The sequence below is a fragment of the Halichoerus grypus genome, chromosome 5 (genome assembly GCF_964656455.1).
Source record: "Halichoerus grypus chromosome 5, mHalGry1.hap1.1, whole genome shotgun sequence".
In the NCBI taxonomy this organism is placed as follows: Eukaryota; Metazoa; Chordata; class Mammalia; order Carnivora; family Phocidae; genus Halichoerus; species Halichoerus grypus.
In genome coordinates this window covers 138201426-138224903 of record NC_135716.1, presented here as the reverse complement: position 1 = coordinate 138224903, position 23478 = coordinate 138201426, and the positions used below count along the sequence as shown (strand labels likewise).

Here is a 23478-nt window from a genome sequence, read left to right as displayed (position 1 = left end):
ACCTTGATGTATGTGCCAGTCTGGAAGTTCCATTATGTGAGCATGATTGGTTACATCGTTGGCCATTGGTGATTGAACTCCATCTCTAGCCCCTCTCCTCTTCCCAGAGGAGGGTGAGACTGAAAGTTCTAACTAATCATATGGTTGTTGTGGCAACCAGACCCCGTCCTGAAGCTGTCTAGGGCCTCACCAAAAGTCCCCTTACTAGCATAATAAACTCAGGTATGGTTGAAAAGGGCTTGTTATAAATAACAAAAGATGATCCTATCACCTCTGTCACTTGAGAAATTTAAGGGTTGTAGAAGCTCAGTGCTTCTTATTATCACACCTATTACGATTTGGGATACAGGAAAGTAGAAAATGGAGAGGAGGAAGGTTTCAGTGTTGATTTGCTTTTTGGATTTTTAATTGTAATCTTCAGTTTATATTTAAAGGGGAATTCTAAAATACAACAGAGTGGGGTGCCTGGGTGGCTCAGTCAGTTAAGTGGCTGCCTCTTGATTTTGGTTCACATCATGATCTCAGGGTCGCGTGATTGAGCCCTGCATCGGGCTCCAAGCTCAGTGTGGAGTCTACTTGAGGATTCTCTATCCCCCTCTCCCCCTCCGCCAGCTTGCATGTGCTCTCTCTCTAAAATAAAAAAATAAATCTAAAAAATAAAAATAAAAAAATAAAATACAGCAGAGCGTGAAGATATTCCTTGCAGTAATAGCCATATTCCAGGATATAATCTCAGTGTATCATATTTGGGATAGCAAATAAATTACATCAATAGCATGGGCTATTAAGATGCTATTAAATAAAAAAATGATGATTATAATACACAGGGAAAATTTTGATACAAATTCAAACGAAAAAAATTGTAAAGGCAATGAATGTTAAGCCTCAATTAAATGCCAGTCATATATCATTTAATCCTTACTATTACATAGGGTAATCAAAATATGGAAGTTTCTGCTATCACAACTATCCAACAAACATATATGCACATGTGCAAAGAACAATATAATGTGATAAATAAAGACTTCACTTAAGTTGGTAGAATCATGGGTATCATTTAAGGATTGCATTCAGCTGCTTATAAACAAACACCCCACTTAGTGTAGCTTAAACAAACAGGGCCTTAATCTTTTTTATGTAAAAACCCCTGAAGAAGGTGATCTGTCAGGGTCTTAAAAACCTTCTTCTTTCTGCTCTGCTGTTTTCTTAATGTATTGGTTTAGTCTTGTTTCTTCATGATTTTAAAATGGGTGCTTCACCGCCAATGTCATCTCTGCCTTCTAGGCAAGAAGAAAGGGAAGGTCCTAGAAGAAGCCTCCTGCCAGATGATTCTCTCTCCATTCAATGAGTTTTTTCTGGAAATCTCTAGGGACTTTTACTTTTATTTCAGAACACAACACCCAGTTACCATTAGCTGAAAGGAAGTCCAGAAAATGTATTTCTTTAAAGCTGGGCATAGTGCCACCTGGAATAAACGAGAGGTTATGTTGGTAAGGAAGGAGGGAGAGGACATTAGATAAGTAATTGGCAAGTATCTGCCAAGCTCTTTTTCCTTGAATATTGTGATGCTTTTAATAATAAAAAATACACTGTCTGAGGCAAGAAAGCCATCTGGTAGTGGGTGAGATGTTAATGGCCCCTGATGATCCCAGTTCCTTTTTTTTTTTTTTTTTTAAGATTTTATTTACTTACAAGAGAGAGAACGAGGGGCAGAGAGAGAGGGAGAAGCAGACTCCCCGCTGAGCAGGAAGCCACATGCAGGGCTCCATCCCAGGACCCTGACTGAGATCATGACCTGAACCGAAGGCAGACGCTCAACTGACTGAGCCACCCAGGAACCCCACGATTGCAATTTCTTAACTGATTTTTGGATTGTCTAGATCCTTTCAGTTTTCTCTTTCTCACTCCACCTTAAACCATTATATCCTAGAAAGTCTGTCTGTAGAAGCAGCAAATAGGTGGAGTTTTGTTACTTTTTATGGGACTTATTTCAGAGTTCAGAGAAAAATGCAGCATTGAAACTTTGTGTGTTGCAACATAGATTTGGATATTGTGAAGAGGTTGTGTGCTCAGGAGCCTTCTGTGAGCCTCAGTTCCTTATGTGGAAAATATAATAGTATGACCTGCAGTGCTGCTTCACAGGGTTTTTGTGAACATGAAATGGAAGAGGTGGTGCCTTCATTTTTGTGTAGAGTAATACAATACGCTGTCAGACCTATTATCTCATTTGGCGGTCCGGAGTCACACCCCCATTTCATGGTGCAGGTTAGACTGGAGCTTAGGACTCCTGACTCCTCCTTTAGATAATGTATGGTAATGTGTCTACCCTATTCAATAGCATTACCTTTGTAGGTATTCTGTAATTCAGCATTTTATTTTGTTATTTCCATACTAACATAACTTGATGGGTGAAAGTATGGTGGTGGTAGGTGGGAGGATCGAATTAGATCTAACAAAAGTAAATCTCTCTGTAAACTGCAGCGTGATGGATAATGACACAAAACATTCATGGGATACAAATGACAAGGGAATTATTTAGGGTCAGGGTGACAGATCTAGAAAGAGGGATTGTGCTTACCAACTGTTTAGCCATTTCAGCTATTGGTGTTGATTTATGCTGGAGTGTTCTCTTTGCTGGTCCATCAGTACCAAGTTTGAAGGAATATATTTCCTAATTTATATGTTGATAGAAAAACAAATGTGATATTGTACAAATCAAACACAGATTTTTAGAAAATTGCATCTAGAGTGTCACCAATAAAAGTGTTTATAATAGTTCTATGACTTTTTGGTGACAGGTGGATATTTATTGAGTTGAACATTAATGTTCTGGTTGATGTATGTATTTTATTGATGTAAATATTTTAAAAGCTTAAAAATTAAGAACTATTTAACTACATATAGATTGTTTAATTTTGAAAGTTTCTAGGAGCCTTTAATACAACACTGTGTTTTACAAGTTGTGTGTTTTTTCTTTTCTTTTCTTTTTTTTATTATGTTATGTTAATCACCATGTTTTTTCCTTTCTCTCCCCTCAGTGAGTTACCTGAAAGAGAAGAAGGTGAAGGAGAAGAAACTCCAAACTTCAGCCACTGGGGTCCACCAAGAATGTATGTTGATGACATTATTGGCTTTCTCAGGAGAACACAATCAGTTAGTTGCTCTTAAATTTCATAGTGTCATGTGGACATGTACTGATTGAGAAATTGCCATCATCCACATGTAGGCTGGCCTAAATTTTAGTTTTGTCTTATCTAGGGATTTTTAGCCAGGCAAAATGACTATAATCAACATTAAATGGAAAGTTTTATCATAGTTTTTCAGAAAAAGCAATTTACAAATGTCCATGTATGATAGTAACCAATGGACTAAGTATACTTTATTATTGCACCACTGCCTTGAATACAGTAAAATTTCTTCCTTTTTTTTTTTTAAATAACAGCAACAGTAGTTGAGGCTTCTAGCATGTATTCATTTATCTCTATCCTCCTCCTCTTGTGTTCGTCCAAGTTTGTGCCTTGTTTGAGCTAACAGAATATAAAAGTCTTCCTTAGGTGCTCTATTCTGCATGCATTATTAATCCCACAGTACCCACCCACATGGTCTGTTTTCTTCTTGCACTTCTGTGTTTTGTCTTAAAGACTCTTGGGCGCTGTTTTCTGAACTACTTTTTAATTTCAGTTAATCATTGGCCACATCTGCAGTCTGAGTAAAATTCATAACCATTTGAAGGGCAAGTTTTATTCCATACTTTATTTTAAAAAGTGATGTGGAGGTAGGAAGAAAAGAGAGCCTGCCAGCTTTAAGAGCAAAATCTGTCCCCTACTTAAAGAAGCACAGGTTAAACCTGCTGACTGGAAAAGGCAGCTAGGGCAAGAAGCCTTTTAGTGGCAAATTTATTTTATTGTGAAAGTTTGTGCTTTTTGCCAAAATGATAATATGCGACTTTCTTGATCCCCCCCCCCCCCCACCCATTTGTTATTTCCTTCATCCATTCTTTGCTGATGTTAGGGATATAGAATTAAAGAACTAATTATAGAAAATATATTGTGGTAGGAGATGGGAACATTAAGGCCAACCAAAATCTCTGAATATTAAGAGGGTGTATTTATTGTTTTAGAAATCTTTTTCCAAATTCAAGCTTTCACGTGCGCCATGAATGATTGATAATGTCCTATAATTTTGGAACTAGGTACAATTTCGAAAATTGTAAAAATATATTCATATAAAATATGAGTCACAAGGATATGGTCCAAATCGAACTTATAGTGACCGTCCAACAAATTATATTAACTTGCTCATAAGTGAATTTATTTTCTTTTTACAGTGTTGAGATATTTAGGGAACCCAATGTGTCTCTTGGTATTAGTATTGTTGGTGGACAAACTGTTATAAAACGCCTGAAGAATGGAGAGGAACTTAAAGGTATATTTATCAAACAAGTTTTAGAAGACAGTCCAGCAGGAAAAACAAATGCTCTTAAAACAGGAGATAAAATACTTGAGGTAAGTGATGTTAAAATTCCGTTTTTGTTTGAAACCTACTTTAAGACAGTAATCATTTAACTGGAAGTCCTTCCTTCATTTGTTGTTGGTATATGTGGATACAATTGGTGTATTTTCTTTCAATGCCCTAGTTTGTATGTTGTTTGCATAATTTTATGAGATTCTAAAGTTGGGGTGGTTATCATATAGCATAGACAAAGGATCAGCTGACTAAAAAACCAATTTTACAATTTAACAGAATGAGTCAGCTCGTTAGCATTGTGTTTCTCCCATAGTCTTCAACAAACTCTAATTTTTTTCATCACTTAAAAATTTCTAATGTTCTGCTTTTAAATTGAAGTATAGTTGTCATACAATGTGACATTAACTTGCAGGTGTACTAGGTATAGACAATTCTGTACATTATGCAATGCTCGCCACGGGTGTGGTTAGCATCTGTTGCCATACAACATTATTACAATATTATTGACTATATTCTCTATAACAAGCTCTACATTGTATAAATATGTGTCAGTGGGATAGCCATGCTCATCCAGCCTCCATTGGAGGAAGGGGTGACTCCATTGTTCACATGCGGTAGGCTTTACAGAACAGCAGAGTTTAGGGCACATCAAGGCGCTGAGAACGTCCTGAGGTCTGAATCTCATACATTTGTTTGCACTGGGTTTATTGGATGGACATCATATTAAATAGCTTCAATCCCAGAATCGTGTTCTTGATACATGCTTTATGATGCTAAACTTCAGCTGTGGTGCTTTAGTTCTGATAGAATGAAAAGAGCCCTGGAGGTCACGGGTTGAAGTCTTGCTTGTGCTGTTTATTTTGTATCTGTTCTTGGACATATTATTAAACCCACCTTATTCTCAATTTCGAAATAAAATGGAAATGAGAATCTAAAACCCATAGCATCATTGTGAGGATTAAAGCCAAGAACTGTGTAAAATTGCTCTGAATATACAAATATTAGGTTATATTTGTGTTTTTGAAATTAAAAGAAGATTTCAAACACACTGGGGTTATCGCAGTGAAGAAAATGAGCAAAATTCCTACTCTTAGGTTATTTACATGGTAGTGGGGAAGATAGATAACGTACGTAATATGTAGAGTGTTAGATTGTAGTAAATAGCAGAAAGATAAGGAGGAACGAAGGGCAGTGGAGGTGCTGATTGCAACCGATAGATAGGTTATGGAAGATGATGTTGGGACAAATACAGGAAGTGAGAGAGTGAGCCATGTGGATGTATAGGGGAAGAAGTCTCTAGGCAGAAAGAACTAAAATGCTTAAGCTCTGAGGTAGGAGTTTGCCTGACTGTGTTGAAGGAACGGAAAGAAGTCCAGCACCACTAATGTAGGTAGAGTGAGCAAGAGAGTGTGAAGAGAAAAGTCTGAGAGGTAATGTGAAGCCACATCACAGAGAGCTTGGTAAGTTGTCCATTCTAGAATTGTGAATGTGTACGTATTTTAAAAGGATTACTCTGACTTCAGGGGCAGGTGGGGTTTCCTTTATTTAGTATTTGCATACATAGCACATTGTTTTTTTCATTCCTTCATTTTTACGCTTGTGATTTTGTTTTAGTTGTATGTTTTGTAAGCAACATATAACTGGATTTTGCTTTTTTAAATCTACCTTGATAATCTTCATCTAGTAAATAACTGACACGGATTCATTTTTTACTTTGATTACTGATATATTTGAACTTAGTTTTTAAATATGTATTCTGTGTTTTGTGTGGTCCTTTTTCTTCCCCTTAACTTTCTATTTTGAAACAGTCAAAGGAAATTGTAAAGAAATGTACAAGGAGGTCCCAGGTTCTCCTCCCTCAGCCTCCCCCAGGGTTACTGTGTGACACAGCTGTGGTACACGAGCAGAACCAAAATACTGATACGGGCACAACACCAGTTACACAGGCACTGATGTATAACTTTGTGTATTTTTATAGCTCTACGCAGTTTTATCACGTGTAGCCTTGCCTAACCACCCCCACAATCAAAGAGACTCAGTGTATCACTGTAAGACTCCCCAGTGTTGCCCTCTACAGCCGTTCATCTCCCCTGCCATATCCCCCCATACCCAACCTCTGGCAACCACTAATCTGTTTCTCCATGTCTATAATTATGTTATTTCACAGTTGTCACATAAATGGAATTATGTATTCTGCATCTTTTTGAGATTGGCTTTTTTCATTCAGCATAATTTCACTGAAGTTCATTTAATTTGTTGTGTCCATCAATAGTTCATTCCCTGTTATTGTGACTGAATACTTCTGTGGTGTGCAGGTACCACAGTTTAACCGTTCACTCACTGGAAGACACCTGGGTTGGGGTGCCTGGGTGGCGACTCTTGGTTTCGGCTCAGGTCATGATCTCAGGGTAGTGCAGTCGCCCTTCGTTGGCTTCCGCGCTCAGCGAGCAGTCTACTTGGGACTCTCTCTTTCCCTGTCCACCACCCCCCCCCGGCCCACCCTGCCCTGTGCGCTTGTGTTCTCCCTCTTTCTTTCTCAAATAAGTAAATAAATCTTTAATATATATATGTGTGTGTGTATGTGTGTGTGTGTATGTATATATATATGTGTGTGTGTGTGTGTGTATGTATATATGTGTGTGTGTGTGTGTGTGTATATATATATATATATATATATATATATATAAAAGGCACATGGTTTCCAGTTCCTGGTTATTATGAATAAAACGTCTATAAACATTTGTATACAAGTTCCTAAGTGAAAATAAGTCTCCATTTGTCTGCAGTAAATGCCCAAGAATGCAATTGCTGGTTGTATGGTAAGTCCATTTTTAGTTTTGAAAGGAACTATTTTCCAGAGTGGCTGTACTATTTTACATTTCCACCAGCAGTATATGAGTGATCCGGTTTCTCCACATTTTCACCAACATTTGGTGTTGTCACTATTTTTCATTTTGGACAGTCTCATAGGTAGATAGTGATACCTCATTGTTCTGAGTTTCCCTAATGGCTAATGATAAAGAACTCTTCATGCCATCTGCACATGTCCTCTTTAGTGAAATGTTTGTGCATGTCTTTTGCCTGTTTTCTAATTGTATTGCTCATTGTTTTATCTTTTTAAATTAGGTGTTTTCCCCTTCATCTTTCCTGCTTTGAGTTGAATACAAAGTATTCTCTTACTTATCCATCACTTTTATATACTAATAAGAACCCACTGTTTTATCCCAGATTTAATAATTTCTTTAAACCCACAACAGATTTGAAATGTTAACACTTTAATATTTATTTTGTCAAGCATATGGAGTCATTTGTTTACTTTTTTTTTCCTGTGAAAAGCATTACTCATTTGTTTTGTTTTTAAGGAAAGCTTAATAATCATTTCTCTCTGCCTTGAAACAATTGCATAAAGGAGCTAGATCTGTATAAAGAAGAATTTGTTGACCTGGGAAGTTAGCAATTAATTTAATTTTGGGAAATGGGTCTTACCTGTGTGAATGGACATACTTCTGGGTTATACATTTAAAGCTGAGAAAAACTTAAGATTATATTTCTGCTGTAATATAACAGAATTCCATTTTTTCCCTAACTTCCTAACTTCAGTGATTCCCATTTAACCCTGTGGAAATGTGTGTTGGGGAAACAAAAGCTGATTATTACTCGAAGATGAAATGGTTCTATAGCTTCTACTTCTCTTACTGTTGAATGTTTTGGGGATTAGGTTATTCATAAGAAGCTTCACCAAACTGTTGTGATAGCTTTTAAGCTTCAGTTAAATTTTTTTTCTCTATTGGTTTACTATTATTCATATCCTTCCTGAGTTCATATGGGAAAAGATGTTTTCACAGAAAAGAGGTTTTCACAGAAGAGAAGGTTTCATTAAAACCTTCCAGGGGATATCTGTCAGAATAAAAGGCCAAAGTTCTTGCCACAGCCTGTGTGTGGTCGTGTGGCTTCAGCTGCCTCCCTGACTCATCTCTCTGCACTCTCCCTTGCACTGGGCGCTACACTCACCTGCTTTTAAACCCCTCTCCCACACTGGGCTCCTGTCTCCTACCTTCGGGCCCTTACCTCTGTGTCCCTCAGCTTCAGGTGGGCTTGCTTTTCTCCTCACCGTGCTCTGACTCAGTGATTGATCATCCTCATCACTTCCAGCTCCTTGGATCCCCTTTGCTTTTACTGAACTTGTCTGGGGAAACCACATCCTAGTTAAATGCAACTCTTGGCTTATTTCAGGTCCCTAGCGTGGCTGGAGAAAATAACCAGCTAGGCTGTCTGGTCTCATTTTAAATTCATGAGCTCCTTCTCAAGTGAGTCTTTAGTTCTGCCTTGCAATCCTATAATACTTCCCTAGTTGTTTCACTCTCCTGCTTCCAGAGGTAACTCCTTCACACCTCCTAAACTGCCTTCCTCCATTTTAATCTCAGTTTATGGTACTTATTTCTTATTTCATGGAGAAAATAGAAGCAGTACAAAAAGGAACGTCCCCTTGCTCTGGCTGCGTGCCAAATCTTTTTTTCTCACTGTATCTGTAACAACATATGAACTATTTGTGCTTCTAACTAAAGCCAGTCTCCGTAACTTGTGCCACGGCAGTCATTCCCTCTTCGGTGTCCGAGGACTCACTTCCTCAGGTGTCACTTCTCTCTCTCGCATGCATTTTCCCTCTCTGCCACACCATGATTACTGTAATACCTCCCATCTTAAACACAAAAGCCAACCTTGATCCCACAGCCTTATCCACCTACATTCCTGTTTCTTTGGTCTCCTTATGGCAAAGAGGTATTCACAAATTGTCACTATCCACTGACCATAAGCCACCCCAACATTTATTAAGGCTTTGTTACATTATCGGTTTGAAAAATTGGTTCTGTTAAATATGGTAGATACAGAATGCTCTTGGAGATTTTGGACATGTTTGCAAGTTAGGTTGTCTGAAATTTGTATGATAAGGAGCTGTGTATACTTACCCCAATTTACTGAACAGAGAACACTTTTAGTAAAAACCTATGGATATTTTCATAGTTCTTTTTTAAACATAATTTGAGAAATGTTCAACTACTCAATTAAAATAATGGACAATTTGCTTAAAATATTGTACTTCTCAATTTGAGAGAAGAGTCCAGACCGCCTTCCCCTGTCCCCACTCAGAATGCTGTGTTTAGTGGCAGAGGTGACATCATAGCTCAGAAACTTCTTAAGGTTCTGTCACTGACCGAACTACCTATTTTGGATAATTATATTTAACCAGGCTGTTATTATTAAGATACTTGTCTTACTTTTCTGGAAGGTGGAATGTTATTTTCCTTAAACATGTTCTTAAACAAGCTTTTTATGGGCAAATCTTTTTTTTTTTTTTTTTTTCCTCCTTTTTTTGGCTTTGGTCTAATTCATTAGACTGGCTCTTCTCATCACTAGATAATACATGTGAACTCTATAGCCTTTCTAATTGAAATGAAATTACTTCTCTGTTTTAGGTGTCTGGAGTAGATTTGCAGAATGCCTCGCACAGAGAAGCAGTGGAGGCCATTAAGAATGCGGGAAATCCTGTGGTGTTCGTTGTTCAGAGCTTGTCATCCACTCCAAGAGTAAGCTTTAGTTGATATTTTCAAAAAATTTAAAAATACTCTATATACCTATGGACCAAGCTTTTGCCTCCATGTATTTTTCCACTTATTTTCATTTTGATCCTACTATTGCCTAGAAAACGCATTACTTCATAAAAATTTAGTTATTAACTTCACTTTCCCTTTTTTTTTCTTTGATTTTGGTCTTTTGGTTCACTTTGAGTCATTCCAGTCTGCCTTGGTCTAAGTCACAGGCTATGGAGTCAGACCTGTTTTCCATTCCTTAATTCCCTGTTGACCAGCTTTGCTGACTTAGAGACAAGTTACTTAACTTTTCTGAGTCAGTTACTTTGTTTATAAAATACTTGGAACATAAAGGGGGTCAGATATGAAAACGTTCTAGAGGTACCTCCATGCTCTGTGTAGTTTTTAAAGAGTATAAAAATGCAGACATGGTGCATTGTTGTATGTTCTGTTGGACATCCTGAATTCAAAACTAGCAGTATTTAATCATAACACTTTTATCTGTAATAAATTACTCTTTCGGTATGGAATTAGAACTTTGATACATAGATGTCAGTGGCAGGATATGTATTTTATTTCGCAATATGCAGCAGAAATATCACCCCTAAGCCCTGTGACTGGAAGAAATGTTTATTTTTCCTTTTTATAGTGGAAGACAGCTGTTCAAAACATAGGCACTTCTGAACAGTAGAAAAACTGCATTTTTTAAAAATGCTTTTCAATAAGTGATGCAGTGCTTTTCGACCTTTTGTATGTCAAGGCATACAGGAAATAATATTTGTATGGCAACCTGGGCGAACAGATGTTTGGCGGCCCTGAGGGTGGGGGCGAGGCATCAATACATTTTGACATACTTGTAACCTGCCTGCACACAGGGGACTACAAGCTCACCCCCCTGGGGCAGCTCTGCTGGGGTGCGCTCTGTTGCAGTATGACCCCTCCCAGTCTCGGTGCTGTGTTTACACCGACAAGACTCACCGAGAATGGTGAACTGAATAACGTCTTCTCATTTTCATACAATTTGAAATTTGGGGGAATACACTTTTTAATTCTTTTTTTTGGAATCCAAGTTTTTGGAATCCACCTTTTAGCTCTTACAATATTGAGAAGGTCGTTGAGGCTATCACTTTTATTTCTGGAAACTGAGTTCCATAGGAAAATTGGCCAAATTATTCCTTGCCAAATGGTACTTCCAAAGAAACAGTTTTGAGCGAGAATGAGCCAATTACTTGATACCTTTAGGTGGCCACTTCTGACTGCCCTGCCAAAAAATATTCAAAGCAAAAAAAGGAGGTTATAAAGTCAACCAAAAAGTCCAAGCATGCATTTAATCCATCCTTTGCTGGTGAGCTAAGGTGGAAATTATCACTTAGATGACACAAACAGTGCAATTTCTTTCACTGCTCAAAAAAAGAATTAATCTTTTTAGCATCATGTCATGCTCAAGTCACTTATTCCCCGTGCAGCACAAGAGACTGCCACATTGTGCATTTAGTTCATCAAGCACTGAACTATCTTTGGTTCTAGTCGAGGGAGTACATTCAGGTGATGGAGTAAATTTCTGTGTCCATGACTTGTTCCATTTTTTAACAGAAAGTGATTCCTTTTTTTTTTTTTTTTTTTGGTAAGATTTTATTTATTTATTTGACAGAGACACAGCGAGAGAGGGAACACAGCAGGGGGAGTGGGAGAGGGAGAAGCGGGCTTCCCACAGAGCAGGGAGCCCGATGCAGGGCTCGATCCTAGGACCCTGGGATCATGACCTGAGCTGAAGGCAGACGCTTAATGATTGAGCCACCCAGGCGCCCCACACAAAGTGATTCCTGTTGAATGAAGTGTTGGAAGGAATCAAGTTTCCTATCTTTGCAGAATGGCCCTCTCTTTGGCTTATTCATTGTTGCAAGTAGTATTGGTCATCACAGGAATAGAAAATATAGTCAAATGCTTAATCATTTTCGACCACTTTACATTAAACTTTGAGACTTCCTGGAAAACCCCAAAGAAGTCATTTTCTGACATTGGGATCATCAAAGCCCCTATGTCTAAAGTGCCCTGGTCACATGGAGATTGTCATCAACATCATGAATTGAGCAGTGGTGTTTATATTTGTACTTTTTTTTTTATTCTTTGAGTTATATTTTACTTTTTTATATTTGTGCTTTTAAAAGATGCTTTCGGAGTATCACCAATATATTACCTTTTTAAGCTTTTTCTCCTGAATTCCGCTGGAAAGAAATGTGTGTATCCACTTAGATTTATTTGGCAAATGCTTACTTGAGAGCAGAACTGATGATTTATACTGCACTCTGCTACAGAAAGTTTTTATGCCAGGGTATTTTTTCCCCCACTTAATAACATAACTACATTTCACATACTATTTTTCCACATTTCAAAACAAACCTGTTTGAAATTGGGATCATCATTAAATTTCATTAGATTTATTATCCTATGCTGCTTTCTGTTCCCCTGTATTCCATTTGTTCTTCCCTAATATCATGGTTTCATAATGGCACCTTTTTAAACTTTATGTGTACATTTGCATATTAAACATATAAAAATAGTTTTTACTTTCACAAGAAACATGCTGTCTTCTACTTTTATTAAAGATGCAGTCTTCTTGGTGAGCCTTTTGTCTTCCAAATTTGGCTAATGATACATTTACAGAGATTTCTTTCTGTGCTATTCAAAAAAACAGTGTAAACCTTGTGGGTGGCAGCTGACATTGTTTCTCATCCCAGAGCTTCTGCTGTTCAGCTTCAGCTGGTTTTTTCCATGGTTTGAGAAAGTAGGTCCAGTGTGGACAGGTATTCTGACTTGTCAGGAAGGCAAAGTATTTTGTTTTAAGATTCATCAGGATAAGAAATACCACCAGGTTTTGAACTTGGGCCTTTGATGGTCCCAATGTTATAAAATGACTTCTTTTGGGGTTTTGCAGAAAGTCTCAAAGTTTAATGAACTCGGACATGGACTTGGATTGTTGTTTGTATTAAATAGAGGAATAAATACTAAGCACTAACAGTGTCTGTTCACATACAAAACATTAAATATATGTTGATCAGTGTCATTACTATTTTCTTTCTATCTATCTATCTATCTATCTATAAGGAGGCTCCATGCCCAATGTGGGGCTTGAACTCATGACCCTGAGATGAAGAGTTATGTGCTCTACCAACTGAGCCAGCCAGGTGCCTTTGTTGTTTTTTATTTTTATTGAAATGAAACATTCCTGAGACTTTCTCATTTATTCCAAAATCAGTTTATTTCTTTAGACTCTATATTAAAGGTGAAGAAAATTTAATCTTAAATTGCATTTAGAGAGAGGTGTTTTTTGCTCTGTTTTGTTTTGTTTTTTAAATTACCCCTAGGCAGGCAGTTTCTTTACATTTCTGGGAAAGGAGATTTTTTTCTTAACCTTCATGTCTGTCATCAGATTCTATGCCAAGATTATTTGTGTTAGCTATTTGAGGAGCCTTAAAACAAAAAAGATCACTAAAAATTTTATATTTTCCCAAGATGTTTCATAGATTGTTTTGTAAAAAGAAATGAGTCAAAAAGTAAACTATGCTGTTGGCACCATTGAGAATTAAAAGTATTTCTATGAAATGGAACTATTTTGTTCATGTATAAACATTTATTGAGTGCAGCTATGTAATAGGTTCTTTCTGGGCACTATGTATAGTGATAAATCACTAAATTCCAGCTCTCATTGAGCTTTTATCCAGGGATGTAAATAGATTTGTAATTTATCTTCATGCTAACAGTAATAGTGAAGTATTTCTTGAGTGTGCACGGTATACTAGATAACATACTTGAATTGGGGTACAATGATGAATAAGGTAAAACTATCAAATAAATGGTGCATCCTGTGTTCTAGGGAGAGGTCTATGTAGGTCACCCCTGAAACTATTTTGCAAAATGAGATGTTTGGATGATAATCAGTATTGTGATTTTTTTTTTTTTGTCATCTTCATTTTCACTTTCTGGATCTACACATATTGTGAGTTTATTGTTCTTTGATGTTATATACACACACACACACACACACAATATTTTGAGTTATCTAGCTTGTAATATTTTTCAGACTGTATTGTTTGCTTTGAATTATACTTCTCATGTCTTTACTTTTTAGATGAAGTCAGAGACTTAGTTAAGTAAGATTTTAACTTTAAAAATTAAGAAATGTAATGATTGTGACATTTAAATGTTTTATTCCTTCTCCCCCCCCCCCTTTTTTTTTTTGTGGTCATAGGTCATTCCTAGTGTGCATAACAAGGCTAACAAAATCACTAATAACCAGGACCAAAACACTGAAGAAAAAAAAGAAAAGGTAACTTGAACCTCTCAAGCCTTTAAAAAATGTTTTTGGTGTCTTTTTGCCTATCTGAGCTGCAGTTAATGAGAATGGTGTTTTGACTGGTAATCAGGCTAGAAGGACTGTGTTATAATGTTTCCTTCCTATGAATATAACTGGTTCTGGCCAGGATGAAGGCCAGAAACATAGTGAAACATAGATGCATAAATGTGATAAAGCACCAATCATCCCTCGTCATCGTTGTCTGTCTTTCCTGTTCAGTTGGGCTAGTTGTCTGTCCGTTCCCAGAAAATGCCTCTTACTCTTGGGAACTTATGGGACGTTGATCTTGCTGTTCTCTCAGCCTGGAAATCCATTTCCCACATTGCTCCTCCTTTTATCCTCCAAGGAGGAGCTCAAAGTTATCTCTACTGAGAAAACATTCCTTACCATCAATCAAAATTAGTCATCCATTCCTGTTTTCCTACCTCTATTCTAGCAGTTAAGTCGATCTAAAATTTATTTTAGGATATGCTATTAGGTAGGGATGAATTTTTATTTTTTCCTCATAAAGAGAACTATCCTACTGTTTAAAATAGGCCCGCCTTTACCTACTGACTTGTAGTGCAACTTGTACTAGCTCAGGCTATCAGGAGGGGTCCGCTTCTGAACGTTCTCTTTGTTCCCCATGTCTATCCCAGCACAAATGCTATAGTAGCTCAGTTCTTAAAGCCTAATGATAATAAATGTTGTTTTCTAGTAGAGCAATTTCCTTTACATATTTCTTCTTCTTTAGAGGTGTCTTACCTGTTTGTATCCTTTTCTTTTCCCTATGAATTTTAAGACTAGCTTGTCAAATTCCACAAAAAAATCTCTTTGATGATTTTGATGGGAATTGTATCATATCTGTAGATTAATTTGTAAAGAAATTATATCTTTATGATATCCAACCTTTTTAATCATTTACATGGTATATCTGTCTATATATTCTTTTTTTTTTTTTTAATTTTATAATTTTCTTGAGAAGGTATTGTAAATCTTTGGTTTATTCCTAGATACTCTTACATTTTGTATTGCTTTTAAGTATTTTAAATTGCATTTTCTGTTTGTTGCTAGTATGTAGACATAAAATTGATTTTTTTATGTATTTATTTGACATCTTGTAACATTATTCCATTATTCTTTTTTTTAAATCTTTTTTAAAATTATATATTTGAGAGAGACAGAAATTAGAGAGAGCATGAGCAGGAAGGAGGGGGAGAAGCAGACTTCCCACAGAGCAGGAAGCCCGATGTAGGGCTGGATCCCAGGACCCTGGGATCGGGACCTGAGCCAAAGGTAGATGCTTAACCAACTGAGCCACCCAGGTGCCCCCCATTATTCTTTTATAAAATAAAATAGTCCAATGCAGAACACTGGAAAAACTGAAAGACTGAAACAAATAAAATCACTCATAAACCCACCACCTAAAGATAAACTTACTAAATATTTTAAATACTATATGTAGAGCCTTCTAGGGTCGTTATGTCCTCTATAAATGTATATAATTTTAATAAGAATATGGATCTCAAATTCTAATACTATGTAGAATTTTATTTCTGGATTTTCTGTCCATGTAATAATAATCACTCTGGATAAAGGCATTTTTCTTCTCCCCTTTTTTCCAATCTTTTTATATTTACTAAAACCACTGTTTAATAAAGAAGTAATAATAGCTAACATTTTTGTTGTTTTTCCTCCTGATATTTAAGAAATTGCTTTTTTTTTTTTTAAAGATTTTATTTATTTATTTGACAGAGAGAGACACAGCGAGAGAGGGAACACAAGCAGGGGGAGTGGGAGAGGGAGAAGCAGGCTTCCTGCCGAGGAGGGAGCCCCATGTGGGACTCGATCCCAGGACCCTGGGATCATGACCTGAGCCGAAGGCAGACGCTTAACGACTAAGCCACCCAGACGCCCTTAAGAAATTGCTATTAATACTTCACCATTGAATATGATGTGTGCTGTAAATTTTTGTAGATGATCCTTCAAGTTCAGGAAGTACCCCTTTCATTCTTATTTTGCTAAGGATTTTTTTTTTTAAGATTTTATTTATTTATTTGACAGAGAGAAACACAGCGAGAGAGGGAACACAAGCAGGGGGAGTGGGAGAGGGAGAAGTAGGCTTCCCGTGGAGCAGGGAACCTGATGTGGGGCTCGATCCCAGGACCCTGGGATCCTGACCTGAGCAGAAAGCAGACACTTAACGACTGAGCCACCCAGGTGCACCTTTGCTAAGACTTTTTATCATGAATGGCATTGGCATTGAATTTTATCAGATGTATTATCCATTCACTGAAATAATTGTGTATGTATACATTTTTTTCTCCTTGAATCCCTTAATGTGGTAAATTATAGTAATAGATTTCATAATCTCAAACCAATCTTGAATTCTTGGATTAAACTTAATTTGATCATTCCCTCCCCCCTCCCCCCACATTGCTGACATTATTTCCTTTAGAATTTTTGCATCTGTGGCTAGGAATGAGATTGGCCTGGAATTTCCCATTTAAGTGCTATTCTATCTGCTTTTGAATATATGAGACTGCTAAAATGAATAGTAGGTGTATTTCTTCTTTTTTAGTTCTCTGAGCATTTGTGTAAAGTGGTAATTATTCATTCCTTAAGTCTTTGGTCACACTAGCCTGTGAAGCCATTTTGGGCCTGGGTTTTCTATGTGGGAAAAATCTAAAATGCTTATTGGTTCTTTAATAATTATGGAACAATTCAGATTTTTCTATTTCACCTGGAGTCAGTTATGTCAGTTATGGTTATTGATTCTTTTCTAGGAATATTGATATCACTTAATTTTTTACATTTGTTGGTATAAAGTTTATCTTTTTTTTTTTTTTTAGATTTCATTTATTTATTTGACAGAGAGCACAAGCAGGGGGAGTGGCAGGCAGAGGCAGAGGGACAGGGAGAAGCAGGCTCCTCGCTGAGCAGAGAGCCTGACAGGGCGCGGTCCTAGGACCCGGAAATCATGATCTAAGCTGAAGGCAAGAGGCTTAACTGACTGAGCCACCCAGGTGCCCCAAAGTTGTTTATTAGCTTGAATTATCCATGCTCTATCCATAGTTCTTTTCTTTTTTTCTTTTTTTAATATTTTATTTACTTATTTGAGAAACAGAACTAGAGAGAGAGAGAGAGCACACACACAGAGGGAGAAGGGGAGAGAGAAGCAGACTCCCTGCGGAACAAGGAGCCTGATGCGGGACTTGATCCCAGAACCCTGGGATCGTGACTTGAGCCGAAGGCGGACATTTAACCGACTGAGTCACCCAGGCATCCTTTTGTTCTCATCTTTATATTGCCTTACTTTGTTTGGTTTTCTTCTTCTACTCACCCCACCCCCACCCCGCCATAATCTTTAGATAGTGGTAGAGTTTATTAATTTTTTAAGACCATACATTTCCTTCTGAGTCACTCTTTACGTCCCAAGATTTTAAGTTGAATATCTATTATTCAGTACTGTTCTTTTTTTAGTCCCCACAATTTCTTTTTACCCAAATTTATTTAGAAATGTATTTTTAAATTTCCACGTGAATGGTTTTAAAAACTTACTATTTTCTAATGTATTTCCATTATAATCAGAGATTGTGATTTATGTAACATTCTTTTACATTAGGTGAGACTTCTTATGGCCTATCACATTCTCAGTTATTATAAATGTATATCTGTGATTTAAAAGAATAGCACAGTAGTTTTTCTTTTTAAAGATTTTATTTTTAAGTAATCTCTACACCCAACATGGGGCTCGAACTCACAACCCCAAGATCAGGAGTCACACCGACTGAGCCAGCCAGGCACTCCTAACATGATAGTTATTGGATATAGGTTTATATACAAAGTCACTAGAGCAAATTAATTAAGTTATTCAGATACTCTACATACTTACTGGCGTTTTTTGGGGGGCGGGGTCATTATAATCTAACAATCTCCCATTTTGATAGTATAATTAGTCTATTTTTCATGTGGTTTTTCAGTTTTTATTTTATACTTTTTCAAGTTAATTTATTAGGTGTCTACAAGTTTTAAATTATCTTTATTCATATGTGACATTATTTAGTAATGCCCAAACACCTATTTCATCTAGTATCACTGAATCTTTGCCAACTTTATTTTTGTGTTTGCCTGGTTTTTAGCTTGGAAATTTTTGAGCCACACACAGAATGAAATCAGGTCTCCAACCTGAGAGGGTCTGAGCTTGTAAGGAATTCTGAGGGAATACCTTTCTTCTTTTTTTCCACCTCAAGCTAAGGCTAACGCCAGGAAATAACCTTACTATCTTCTGTGGTCAAGATTTTGGTTTGTTTGTTTGACTTGTTGTTTTTTTTAAACTTCATCCATTGTAGGTTTCACCCTGTTAAAGGGAAAAAAAAAACTATAACTGAATTGAACACTTGGGAAAACTTTATTTGTGGACATGTACACAGGGCTCAATCAAGGTTCCTTGAGGATTTGGGGGGAAGGGTTCTTAAAAAGGATAAGAAAAAATAACATTAGATTCCTTACCAAATTATAGGGTTGTATTTTAGCTTGGTTGGCCACCTTCTTTGAATTGAGATTTTAATCACATAGATTATAATCAGATTAGCAGTAGCATATGCTGTGTGTTCAGGATTGTGTAGTTGTTTTTGGCAATCACTAGTAGACACAGATAATTTGTAGATTCCAGAAGACCATGGTTATGGCTTGTAGAAATACTAGTTATGTACATGATCCAGGTCATTACTTGCAGAAATCTTTCTCAGCCTTTGCAAGGCAACAGCCTTTATTTACAGGGATTAAATGTCTAGAAAAATAAAACCAATGCTGACAAAAAGGAGATTAGTAGTTCAAGAGAATGGAGGACCAGGGAAAGGGGCAGGAAGGAGGAGGGATTAAAAAGAGGCACGGAGAAACTTTTGGGACTGATGATTATATTCATCATCCTGATTATGATGATGAATTCACATTGTACACTTTAAAATGCGTGTATTTTTTCATGTCAGTACATAACAATGAAGTTTTCATAGACAAAAATTCCCTGTCCTCCTGGAGCTTTCATTCTAGTGGGGCAAGGCAAACAATGGAGAATTCGGTGACTACTACCTTAAAGCAATTTGGGGATAAGACATGAAGACCCACAAAATGTGGCATCTGAGAGGGGCTGGAAAAGAAGCCCCATGAAGACAGGGAGCTCATCTGTCTCATCATTACTCTGTCTCCGTTGCCCAGAACACTGCCCGGCCCCTCATAGACACACAGTATATACTGGCTGAGTGAGTAAAGGTCAAAACAAAACAAAACACCTCTGGCTTTAAGTCACCAGGAATGGCACATACCCTCTGGGCAAATGCCGCCTTCCTGTGCCCCATTTTACCTTACGATTTGGGATTTATGGTTGTTTCTGGCTTCAGTCACATGTTACAAAAGCACATTTTTTAAAGTTTATCTGTCATCTTTTTGTGGTTCAGATGGATTTCTCAGAATAATTAGTCTATCCTCTTGCTGGAATTTTGTCAGTTCATATCTTTTTTTTTTTTAAGATTTTATTTATTTATTTATTTGACAGAGAGAGACAGCGAGAGAGGGAACACAAGCAGGGGGAGTGGGAGAGGGAGAAGCAGTCTTCCTGCCGAGCAGCGAGGCCGATATGGGGCTCGATCCCAGGACTCCGGGATCATGACCTGAGCCGAAGGCAGACGCTTAATGACTGGGCCACCCAGGCACCCCTTGTCAGTTCATATCTTGATTCAAAGATCTGAGCATTCATCAAATGTCTATTGGAATCCTATATATAGTGTGGCAGTTAAGACTGCAGCAGTCTGGGGATATAATGTCATAAAGGAAGTAGACAAGGGATTAGTCTGTAGGGACATAGGTAATAACCACACCCAAATGAATAAACTGGTGACTAATTTAATTACTTTAGGGAATAAGGTAATTTAGTTGATTCAGGATAATTCCACTTAAGATCCCAGGAAGGAAAAAGATAAATATATGGTTCTTATCAATTTTGGCCTGTTCATTAAACCAAATTGAATCTCAATACAAAGCAAGGATATTTGCATTCAAATTTTAAAAATGCAGTAAGAGCTCAGTAATAACCAAAAGTCACGAAAGTCGGTCCAGCTGAATTCTTTGGTATAGAGAATAACCACTGAGTTAACATTGCAATGAGAGAAGTCATACCAGTGTCTGTGTCTCTATTACAGGATGATGTTTCAGTGGTTACAAGATTGTACTTAATTGTTTTCAGTGGTTACAGGATGTACTTTACTGTGTCTCTTCTCTGAAATCACAGTTTACATGCCAAGCACTATACTACCTTCTGGAATGATGAAGCATCTTTACTCCAAGAGGTGCACCAGTGAATGTGACACGTAGTAAATAAATAGAAGTATAATTATGATGATAGAAGCATGTGCAGGATGCAGACAGGGGGACCTTCCCAAAGTTGGGAGGTCAGATGATTACAAATTATATTATCTCTTTAAAAAGTATCATTAGAAGTAATTCCTTTTATGCATTATTTCCTCCTTAGTACAAAAGCAGTGCATGTTCTCTAGAATTACCTAGATAATCAAAAAAGACACGATAAAAAACACCTGAAATGGGACACTTGGGTGGCACAGTTAAGTGCCTGACTCTTGATTTCGGCTCAGGTCATGATATCAGGGGGCTCCATGCTCAGCCACAAGTCTGCTTAAGAGTCTCTCTCTCCCTCTCCCTCTGCCCCTCTCCCCACTCACTCCCCCCACATAAATAAATAAATCTTAAAAAAAAAAAAAAAAGTACCTGAAGCCAATTACTAGGACAGGTGTAGGCTAGAAATCTAAATTTTGGCTTGAGATCATTCACATTTTAAAAAAAGAGAGTGTGACTAAGAAACTAAGTTACCCCCCCCAAAAAACCACAAAAAAATAAACAGGTCTTGAATAAATTCCTAGTTTTTTTCTTGTTTTGTTTCAGTTCACTATTGTCTGTGCTGTTTCTCATCACAGAGTGTGAAATGACAGGCCATCAGCAGTCATAGACATACTAATATTAACTATATCCTCGTAACTCTTTGGTATTTTCCTTCTAAAATTTTCTTCAGGTTTACATCATATATTCTTTGTCTTAAAGGAGTCACGGACACGAACATAAGTGGGAGATGTTCGTTCACAGAGAAGTAGTCTCCTACTGTTAGTTCTCTTTTCTTTTTATGTACTACCCAAATGAAAGTGTCGTCTCCCACCAAACATAATAGTCCCTAAAAATACAGTCATGTTAAACTTATAAAAATGTATCTATTCCAAGTAAGTACTTAAATGGAGTACATTTTATTATATTTAAATTATTCCTCCGTAAGGTGTGTGAAGACATGCATCTATTTCAAGTGAGAAATCTGGACATGCTAGAGCCTGGGGCTAAGGAGAACCTCATGAAGGTTTTTGCAAAGATCAAAATCATTTCTTGTGATCTTCCTGGTGGCACTTAGAATGTTACAGGATGTGCTCTTTGATTATCCTTTTTTTTTTTTTTTTAAGATTTTATTTATTTATTTGACAGAGAGAGAGAGACAGCAAGAGAGGGAACACAAGCAGGGGGAGTGGAAGAGGGAGAAGCAGGCTTCCCGCCGAGCAGGGAGCCCGATGCGGGGCTCGATCCCAGGACCCCGGGACCATGACCTGAGCCGAAGGCAGACGCTTAGCCAGATGCAGAGCCACCCAGGCGCCCCATCTTTGATTATTCTTAACAGCAACAGATAATAGTGTTTTCTCATGATATTCCACATTGTGTTAGGTCTTAGAACTACCTGACAATACTCTGCAATATGTAAATATATCTGTATACATACATAGCATGTAGACATGTGGGGATCATGCAACATTGTTGTAAATGTTTTTACAGTCTTACATATTTTTGCATTATACACCACATCAGTAAGATCAAGGATATCAGGAAGAAAGTAGAACTGTTTCTAAATTTAAATCACCAAATCACTTTGATATTGTGAATCTGGATTGTCACATTAAAATGCTTCTGAGTTAGTGGTTTTTGTAAAAATGGATTTTGGTTTTTAATTAAAAGGCTGTCACATCTAAGGTAATGTGAGTTTAGTTTTACTATTTTCTGGAAAACTCTGGGAATATTAGATTTAACTAATGCTTATTAGTCTCTTCAAACCGATCAGAAAGATTTTTTTTCTAATTTATTAGCATCCTCTGAAGGTAGGAAAATATTTCTCACAGTGAGACGTAAGGGCTTTCCTCACTTTCAGCTCCACAGAGCACTTTCAGCTCCTGTCCTGCAGCTTCAGCCATATGACACATGTAGACTCAGAAGTACACAAGCCCCCTGGTCTGTATGTCGAAAAGCTATTATTTCCATTGGACTCAAGACCTGTTAGTATACAAAAACTTTCCAACAGGCAAACAAAGACTAACAACCTTTGCTGTTGTCTCTCACCCTATAGAGAATAGATCCCTGTAGAACCAATATATAATAGACCCTCAAATACCACTAAATTGTTAGACCGTAACACCAAACTCCATTTATTGCTGCTACTAATGGGAAATAACTTATAGCCCAAGTGCAAATTAGAGCCAAACTTGGCTTAGTATCAGAAACAAAATCATAGGGTTGGAAATAAGAGAAACAGAGTCAAAAAGACAAAGTTCTGTTGCCACTGGGGATTTACTGTGGGCGCCAAAAAATCATGTATATGGGCTTATGCAGCTCATGAATTGCATATTTCAGGCGTAACTGTTTAACTGGTTCTGGAAGGTGAGTCTACTTGAACAGACCTCCGTAACTGACAAAATATAATTTAAGAAAAAAAAATGTGACCTATAAAATTATGCAAAATGTACATTTATTTACTTAACTCATTAACGAGGGAACCAACAAGATGGTTAGCCTAGTTCAGAGAGAACTGGAGACAGTGAAGTATTTATTAATTGTTCAAAGAAAGAATGCAGGGGTGCCTGGGTGGCTTAGTCGGTTAGAAGTCCGCCTTCAGCTCAGGTCATGATCCCAGAGTCCTCGGATCAAGCCCCATATAGGGGGCTCCCTGCTCAGCGGGGAGCCTGCTTCTCCCTCCCCCTGCCTGCCCTTCCCTTC

The 23478-nt window shown here is 37.4% G+C and overlaps 1 protein-coding gene across 3 annotated transcripts in view; it reads left to right on the top strand.

Annotated features, from left to right (window-relative positions):
• The window catches only part of PATJ (PATJ crumbs cell polarity complex component), a 347778-nt gene that overhangs the window by 131247 nt on the left and 193053 nt on the right, over positions 1-23478 (top strand). For all 3 annotated transcript variants that reach the window (XM_078073041.1, XM_036091353.2, XM_078073040.1), the window contains exons 23-26: positions 3039-3110; positions 4328-4505; positions 9942-10052; positions 14305-14382. In XM_078073041.1, the coding sequence (XP_077929167.1) occupies positions 3039-3110; positions 4328-4505; positions 9942-10052; positions 14305-14382 (439 nt within the window). The remainder of the gene's footprint in view (positions 1-3038; positions 3111-4327; positions 4506-9941; positions 10053-14304; positions 14383-23478) is intronic.